This window comes from Mirounga leonina, unplaced genomic scaffold, assembly GCF_011800145.1.
Source record: "Mirounga leonina isolate KUSES-001 unplaced genomic scaffold, KU_Mleo_1.0 Mir_168, whole genome shotgun sequence".
NCBI lineage: Eukaryota > Metazoa > Chordata > Mammalia > Carnivora > Phocidae > Mirounga > Mirounga leonina.
This window is the reverse complement of record NW_023270426.1, coordinates 34,104,531-34,113,669: the sequence shown is the minus strand read 5'-3', so window position 1 is coordinate 34,113,669 and position 9,139 is coordinate 34,104,531. Positions and strand designations below refer to the sequence as shown.

Here is a 9,139-nt window from a genome sequence, read left to right as displayed (position 1 = left end):
TCCCATTCTCTCTCTCAGATAAATAAATAAAAAATCTTAAAAAAAAATAATTTAAAAGATAATAAGGGAATGTTATGAATAAGTTAACACTAATAAATTCAACAACTTAGAAAAAATGGACCAATTTCCTGAAAGATCAACTACCAGAGTTCATTTAAAAATAGACAACTTAATATTTCTATCTCAATCAAAGAAAATGAATTTGTATTTTTGAAACTTCTTACAAAGAAAATGCCAGGCTTATAGAGCTTCACAGATGCAAACACTTAATGAAGAAATACCAATTCTATACAAACTCTTCCAGAGAATTCTATGAGGTGAACATCACTCTGATGCCAACACTCAATTAAATGACCATATTTCACTCACTTCTTTAGATAGGAGAGTTTAGTTTCCTCAAAGAGTATCCTTCAAATCCAAACAGTCTTCTGATGTCTTTAAGGAGCCTCCTTCTACTTGGAAGCTTCCTATTCTTGACTCCAGAGCAGAGAAAGCAGATGATGATTATAATCTAGTACACAATATCTTAACTATGGTCAATGACTCTTAGACCTTCAAAAACAGAAGCACTGTCTCTTTTGAAGTCTGAGGTCTTCATGTCTTAACAGTAACAAAAGTAGCCAAGTTGATTCTCTGACATAGTTATTGTTCTCCAAGCAGCAAAACATAAGTCAAAATATCATTTTAATATTGTTCAATGTCTTGCCACTCATTGATGAAAACTCATCAACTATGTGAAGTGAAATGTTTCAAGCTGAAGGCTGAGAGCAAGCTGAAGAAGCCAGGTGCTCGTTGTTGCTGGATGTTGGCCATGGAGTCTTACAGAGATTAGCTATAAGTCACAGGATGTGAACATGCCTACATTTCCGGGAGCATGCAGCAAAGCTACACTCATTATATTTGATGTTCCTGTCTCCTTTCCCGCACCCCTGACATCCTTCCTTCTTTAATTGTGGTACAAGTGGTCACTTTTTCTAATAATATAACACAAATACAAACTGCTACTCTCAGTAGATGTAGACAGATTTTATTATCTTTACCTCTCAAGGACATTTTTGCTTTTTGGATTTTAAGAAGGCAGAGAAATATTGGAATAAAGGATGCAAGGAGCAGATAAAAATTTGAAGGAGACAGAGAGGAGAGAGAAGAAGGAGGCAGAGTTGGGGGGGTGATATGGAGAATTGAGGGAGGAATGGGAAATGAGAGGAGGAAGAGAAGAGGGAATCAAAACTGGAGAAAGGACAAAGAATGGACAGTAAGCACAGTAAAAAGAGAAGATGAATGACAATATCCTTTATTCCCCTTTGCCCACCCCATCAAGAACTGCTAGTAAGGAAAGTAGGAAGAGATTTTCAATTGATAAAGAACTTGCAATTAATTCAAAAAAGAAGTCAAGATGGGAACAGGGTAAAAGATCATGGACTAAATACTTCCTCTACACAGACTTTTAGTATCTCTTCTGGCCAAAGAGAATAAACAAGTATCAAATATTCATCCCATCTCTAGAAAGTGAACTATAATGTATGTGTCAATATATCATCTATGTCACAATATCAACCATTATTCTTAGAGATCATAAGAATTCATGGCACTCCCCACTGGCCATTCTTTCTCAGGCTCCTTTGCTAGATTCTCCTCACTGAGCTAGCACTGAAATATTGTAGTCTGAGGGGGGCTTCTGGATTCCTCTCCTTTTCTCTTGGTTCTCTACTCTTTGCTCCATGTGATCCCATAAATCCCTGCTACTGTAGATACCACCTATATGCTTACAGGTCTCAAAAGTACATATCCAGTTAGGAGCTCTCCTCCAAAATCCAAATGTGTATATACCACTGCAAACTGGATATTTCTCCTTGGGTCTCAGGACGCATCAGAATAAAGATGTCCAAAATTGATTTTGCCCCTTTGGTAGTAGGTTACTGACCTAAATTCTATTTCCAGCTGCCTTTTTCCCTTGCCTCCTTTCCTATGAGGCCATCAAAGGTCACAACTCAGTTTCCCATCCACTCTGATACCTGGTGGTTTCCAGGGATCTGTGTAACACAATTCTGGCCAACAACATGTAAATAGGCATCTCCTGGTGTTGTCTTTTCCTTTCATCCTTCTTGAGGACCAGAACACAGATATAAGGCTTGCATGTTCCACAATCACTTGGTGATCATGAGATAACACAAATGAGGCTGAAAGTTACAGCACCCAGGGTGGCAGAGAGGAAATAGAGAAAGAACATGGATCTCTGATGGTACTGTTAGCCGAGGTTCGCTAGCCCTCAAAGGTTTTACTTCAGTGGCCACGTTATTTGAAATAAATGAAGGTGTACGTGTCTAAGCCAATGTAGCCACATTTTCTGTTACTGGCAGCCCAAGTCATTCCTGACACAGCCTCTAAAACTCTTTCCTCTCTAAGTCTTGCTCATCTCATCGGAATGCTTTATAATTGCCCTTGATGCTCCAGCTAGAAATAAGGTGGTTCTTCTAGATTTCTCTGTTTCCCACAACCCCTCCATCTTAACCATCCCCTATAAAACACATCGTGAGTCCATCAGTAAGTCCTGTGGTCCTTCCTCCAAAGACGAGGGCAGCACTGTCAATGGCTTTATCTGCGCTGCAGCCATCCCAGGCCAAACCAAATGTGAAAGCTTTTCATATGCTGGTGCCATCCCTGCCCATCTCTGATTTGCATGGTTAACTCCTTCCACCCTCAAGGCCCAGCTCAAGTGTGTCCTCAGAGAGGCCCCTTTTGACGATCCTATTAAAATTCTTCCCTACCCAAACCCCTTGCTCTCAAAAACTAGAGTTTTTTTTTTTTTTTCTCAAAGCACTTATTCCACCTTTTCAATTTGTATATCAGGGTCCACCTGGGGAAATAGAATCCATACCAGTTTGTTTTAACAGGGAGGTTTTAATACAGACAATTAGCCAAAAGGTCTTGTTTGACCGAGAAGAAGAAAGAGGACCCTGAGGCGCCACAGAGACAGTGGGTGCAGGAGATGGCACCTGGGGCTGGGATCTGGAGCTCTGACGGTCCCATGGAGGAGGATCTGCAGAGCTGCTTCTCAGATTCTAAGGAGAGGTTGCTACCAGGCTGGTGCTGGCACCTCTGACAGGGTGCAGTCAAGCCCTCTCTGGGAATGCTGGAAAAAACTAGAAACTGCAATCAACTGGAGATGCTGGAGTAAACTGCTTGGCAATGGTACCCGCTGGGACAACAAGGAGGTGAGAAAGAGCAAGTCCCTTTCAGTTCCTCTTGCCTACATATTCCACACTGCTCCTTATGAACAAGAGCCTAATATGGACCCACTTGGCAAAGGAAAAACGTGGTCTGCAGAGCCTCAGCCTGAGCAATTCAGAGCAGCATATAAAAGGCTGAGTTCAGGGGTAAGATAGAATACATAAAGAAGTAGCACAGTATTTGTTTATTTATTGTCTTTTCTTTCCTGCCAGACAACATGCGTTCAGGGTCCATGTCTTTCTTTTTGCTGTTTTACTCCCGCCATGGACAGAGTAAAAGTAGATAGAAGGTACTTCATAAACATTTCTTGAATGGATGAATTTATTAGATTTTTCTCAAAACTAGTGAGCAAAATGTACAATTTAATTATTTGTCAATTAAACAATACCAAATGCCTCATATTGATGGTCTAGGCAGTGGAGCTAAAATATGAAGATGAGGCACTTCCTTGTTATTTAGCAAGGAATTTAAGACATTCTCATATGACATTAAATCATAAAATGCCATAGAAAACATTCAGATGTTTAAATGCCCAGAGAATTAAACACGCAGCAAAATCTACAGGTGATCAGAAAAGGAAAAGGTAAAGGTAGGTTTGGAATAATTCAGAAGACTTGTGGAAGAAGTTGCCATCTGGGGCAGGCTTGAAATGGGGCAGACAAGCAAAGCCAAGGAGGAGGGATGAGTCTGGCAGGTTTTCAGATGATTCTGATGAAAACAGAGGAGTGAGAAATTAGTAGAAGTCACTGGAAAAGTAAACTGGAACCAAGTGTGGGAAATCCTAAATTCTGGAGTTAGAATTATAAGTAATATGTCTTTTGCAAAGAGGAGCCATTAAGAGGTCTTAAGCAAAGGAGTGGTGTGGCATCGGGAATATTTTCTGAAGGTAAATTTGGCAGCATCATGGGAACTGACTGAATGTGCAGAAACTGGAGCCAGAAAGACAAGTTAGAAAACTGACACAATCTTGAGCCAGAAAAAGATGGTGGAGATAGAAATAAGAGAAAAAGGTAACAGGTAACATTTAGAAGGAAGAATCAATATAACATAATGTAGAATTAATCTAGGGAAAGGTGAGTGAAGAGGATTTAAACTGCAGTGATACACAGACAGAAGGTTCAGCAGGGTGGAGACAGATGAAAGATCATTGAGTTTCATCCAAAGAACATGATTAACAATGACATCAGTAAAATACAAGTCCCAGTGACTATTTATCCTCTGGTAACTAAACCCAATATTTTCAAAAGTTATTATGAATCTGGAAGAATATATATGTCTTCATCTTGAGAGACTTCAGAAGTACTAGGCTTCTGGAAGTTATATTGGGATGGTGTCTCATTTCCATAGATATGCTCCTCAAAATTGGTCTGCTGAATGTTCTCATATAGTTCTTTATCAGTCTCTTCTTTAGGTTTGGGAGCACCACTTTCCACATTTTCATAGCTGCCATGTGTGTTAGTCCCTCTCCCAGAAGATCTGCAGTCTTGGTTCTGAACTGAGATTTTATTTCTTGAGCTGATAGCGAGGAGACTTGAGAGTGTTTTAGTACAGTCTTTTCTCCTGCTGCTTCTCCTTTGCAAGAACTTTGGCAAGGTAAATTGCACTGGATTACCATGTTTCCAACACCAAACACACCCAATCCCACAGATCAACAAGAGGAAAAGAAGGGAAATTCCTATTAAAGTGGCCACTGATGTATTTCCACAGCTTTTCAACATTTCTGCACAAGCACTGTTGTTTAGTGATATGGGGGAGCCCTTAATGAATTCACAGGTGCAGACAAACGTAATTCCTTTTAGGGTTTTGTTAAAAAGTAATCCTGGAAGCTCTTTTAGGCATTTCTCTTTCAGATGTGGAAGAACATCATTTGGCAAAGTCCTGATACAATTAGAGGAGAGATTGAATAAACTTAGCTTTGGATGATCCTTCTCGTTGTATGTGATGCTTTTTACATTACAATCCTTAATGTATAATTGCACTGTGTCGGGGGGGATTTTAATTGACTTCACTTCACTTTCTATCAATGAATCACAAGACGAAGCAAAAATGAGTGGAAGATAATGGCAGAGCAGACAACTCAAGAAAGAGAGGGTTGAACGATCTGCCATCCAGACACCTCCTATAAATTAAAAAACAAATTAATTACATATTTATTACATAGCATAATAGAAAAATCTGTCAATATCTACCAATATATTAAGCACCATAATTTAGTGAGTTCCTGCCTCAAAAGAGAATACAGTACCAGCTGTTGTGAGAAGAGAAAAAGAGAACTTTTACCTGCTCAAGCCTGAGTGGTCTTATCAATTAGATTTCAACATGGATTTTGACAATAAGGCTAATAATTTTAAAGTGAAAGACAATGCTTTGAATGCAACAAGAGGAAGGGACAAGAGTACACCTGTGCAATAATTTCCATTATTTATCACCTGCTCTGTGAGGCCTTTTCCAAATCATTCCTTCCTCTGTATTCCCCTATTAATGAGTCCATTCTCTATTATAGCTTGACAGCCTAAGTTATAGGGAATTGTGTGTCTTCCTACCTGGTTAAATGGTGGGCAGGGATCAGGTCTTTTCATGTGTATATTCCTAGAGAATAGCACAGTACCTAGTGCAGAAAAGAAATTCAATTGATATTTATTAAATAAGGGAGTCAAGAAACAAATGACTCCAAATCTCAGCATCTAATTGCTTAAATCATTTAAAAACTTAAGATATGTCTTCTAAAGGGTATAGATTTTTTGTTTTGCTTTAAGATTTTATTTATTTGAGAGAGAGAGAGATAGCAAGAGAGAAAACAAGTGGGAGGGGGAGAGGGAGAAGCAGACTCCCCACTGAGCATGGAGCCTGATGCAAAGCTCATTCCCAGGACCCTGGGATCATGAACTAAGCCAAAGGCAGATGCTTAACCAACACCCAGATACCCCTAAAGGGTATAGTTTACACTTAGAAGAAAACAGCTCTTTGACCTAACACAAAATATCCAAAACAAACTTTGAAAGGCTTTCTATCACTAGTGTTCTCACAACTTCCAGCAAACAACTTTCCAATTAAGATAATTTCAGAATGTTTTCCACCAAGGCTTTAAAACGGCAGAGGAGAGAAATGAAAAATATTCAACCAAACTGAGCAGTGTATTATGATTTTATTAACAAAACATTATTACTGTATGTTTTCAGCCTAGACACAGAAATAGTTATATCTAATACCATTTTCACTGTTGTTGCTGTTTCTAGTTTTATTGAGATATATAATTGATACACATTGTATCAGTTCTAGGTATACAGCATGATTATTTGACACATGAATACATATGTGAAATACAACATGAATACATATACATACAATATGTATTGTGGCCACATTAAATTTAGTTGATGACCATCACCTCACATAGGTACAATTTTTTTCTTCCCATAATAACTTTTAAGATTTACTCTCTTAGCAACCTTCAAATATACAATACAGTGTTGTTAACTATAGTCATCCAATATTGTTAATAGTGCTTGTGGGGTGATTATCATCATCTATTGAATGTCACCATTGATAATATTTTGTTAAGATCTTATTTTGGATCAGCTTCTAAAAACTTTTACATGGATGATCTCATTTGATCCTACAGATGCCATATGAATTAGATACTATAGTTATGCCTATTTTGGAAAAGAGTAAGGAGAGGATTAAAGAATTTAACTACTTGAGTAACTAAGAAGTGACTGAATCAAGATTCAAGTAAAATTTGCCCCAAAATACTATTCTTAACCAAAATTCAATAAATGGCTATCAGGAACATCTATTACTAAACTTTTATAGCTCGATTTGCTCTGAGCTTCTTGAGGGACGGAGTTCTTATTTATCTTTATATTACCAAAACCAGTGCTAGACACAGAAGAGCTACTTTCTTAAATATCTGTTAATGAATGGAGCAAACAGCATTAGGATAACAGTGGCAACAATAAACAGGGAAAAAATAACCCCACAAAGCTGAGCTCTCTTTCAGTGAGTGTTCACACATGACAGTCAACTTTTCTAAATTTGTTCAAGGTTGGAATATATCACGTGAAAATTTTCATTTTGGCATTTCACACAAAATACCAAATTACATATGAAATGCAGTTAACGTTTATAAAATTTATTTGATAAAACTGTATGGACAGATATCCCAGATCTAGACATCTATTAATTTCTTTGGAACCTTTGTAGGTTCCCTCCTTTATAAAGACCACACATGATGCTGTGTCCAAAGGCAAATATCTGGCAAATGACTTTAACCCCCATTAGGACCTCATTTCCTTTCTAAAACAGGTAAGAACTGATTGTAGGTAAGATAATTTATGGTATAAGTCATTACTCATTTAAGTAAAAATTTGGTAGCATATTTGAACTGAATTTCAAATATATATTAAAATTAATCACCTTTTTAAAATTCTAGGCTTGCAACAAAAGTGGGGAAGGCTGACTATTGCTGAGGATTAGGTAACAAATTGCCCTCTCAATTTCCAAGATGAGAATTTATTTTTACCATCTATGTTGTTCTATGTAGACAATCCAGAACATTCCAAATAGTAAAACTGTCAAAGAAGTACTTACTGAGATAATACAAGAAGACTTCTTAGAAGAGAAGAAATGCATCCTTTTCTTTGCTCTAAAACAATAGGAAAAACTCTGAGAGGCAAAATGGAAAGACCTACTAGAATGAAAACCGTATGTTAAACAAGAGCCCTTCAAAGCTGGCTTAACACCCCAATAAGTCTCATTTTGCCCAATCTGCAAGAAGGCTGTTCCTGTTCTAGGAAACAGTTCCAACACACTAACAATTATTCATTTGTCTTAAAATCACAAATGATTGATAGACTGCTGGAATCTTCAAAGGCAGACTACTGCCCTTCTGTTTGGAAACAAGACAATAGCAAAGCCTAATCTTAATGTGTAAGCATATATACTGGTAAAGACAGATTAACATCACCCTCAGTTTGTAAACTGATTTTTCCCCCTACTGCCACCAAAGGCCACCTAAAAACTATGTCTGATAACATAAAAAAGTCATTATTTAAAATGAACTTGTTCCTTACAGTTTTTCATTAGCCACATGCCCTAAATCAGGTTCTCACTTACCTTGAGACTGTTGAGCCAAACTCTCCTCTATTCTTTTGGTTAAACCTGCTTTAGTGTTCCTCTTTTTAGTGTTCCTTTTTTTTACCCTCTTCTTTCAGATTATTTCATACTTGCAAAGTTTCCTGGTTGTAGAGGAAGTTCTTTTTTTTTTTTATTCTTATGTTAATCCCCATACATTACAGCATTAGTTTTAGATGAAGTGTTCCATGATTCATTGTTTGTGCATAACACCCAGTGCTCCATGCAGAATGTGCCCTCCTCAATACCCACCACCAGGCTAACCCATCCTCCCACCCCCCTCCCCTCTAGAACCCTGTTTGTTTTTCAGAGTCCATCGTCTCTCATGGTTCGTTGTAGAGGAAGTTCTTATCAGATGTACCAGAATTAAGATAAATGGCATGAGTTTTTGAAAAAGGAAGCCCAGCCCTTCATTCTTACCAATAATTCTCCAACTATATCAGAAAATGATGCATGGAGCCCAGATGCTTTTTTATTCACATAATATTTGCAGTCCTCACTTCAGAATCAATAAAAGTTATTTCACTTGCACTTAAAATTTTTTAAGAAGAAAGATTCTGAAATGTAGTTACTTGGAGGTCTTGTTTATTTGTTTGCTGGTAGGATTGCTAAAACAGTCTTCATTTCAAATACTATGTCCCAGTGCCCAGGTTACGTTTCCACTTGTCAAACCAGTGTCCCAATTTTGGTTCAGAAAATGTTAATATTCCTTTAAGTTGATAAGACAGTAATCTCCCAAAGTATATTCAACTTGACTGTGACATTTCTGTGATCT

At 37.7% G+C, this 9,139-nt stretch overlaps 1 protein-coding gene across 3 annotated transcripts; it reads right to left on the bottom strand.

The window, feature by feature from the left end:
- Window positions 1–2,982: 2,982 nt before the first annotated feature.
- Window positions 2,983–8,536, bottom strand: GAPT (GRB2 binding adaptor protein, transmembrane). Of its 3 annotated transcripts, XM_035014464.1 has the most exons (4): window positions 8,347–8,536; window positions 7,822–7,876; window positions 5,775–5,839; window positions 2,983–5,350 (listed from the first exon to the last, which is right to left on the bottom strand). In XM_035014464.1, the coding sequence occupies exon 4, from the start codon at window positions 5,337–5,339 to the stop codon at window positions 4,482–4,484; it is 858 nt and encodes a 285-aa protein (XP_034870355.1). In that variant the 5' UTR covers window positions 5,340–5,350; window positions 5,775–5,839; window positions 7,822–7,876; window positions 8,347–8,536; the 3' UTR covers window positions 2,983–4,481. The 3 variants fall into 3 exon arrangements, with proteins under 3 accessions (XP_034870355.1, XP_034870356.1, XP_034870357.1); XM_035014465.1 differs by lacking the exon at window positions 5,775–5,839; XM_035014466.1 differs by lacking the exons at window positions 5,775–5,839; window positions 7,822–7,876; window positions 8,347–8,536 and adding an exon at window positions 7,754–7,786.
- Between the last annotated feature and the right edge of the window lie 603 nt (window positions 8,537–9,139).

Bases quoted from the DNA above. Each gene is read 5' to 3' on its own strand.
- GAPT (XM_035014464.1), bottom strand. From the start codon at position 5,339: ATGGCAGATCGTTCAACCCTCTCTTTCTTGAGTTGTCTGCTCTGCCAT.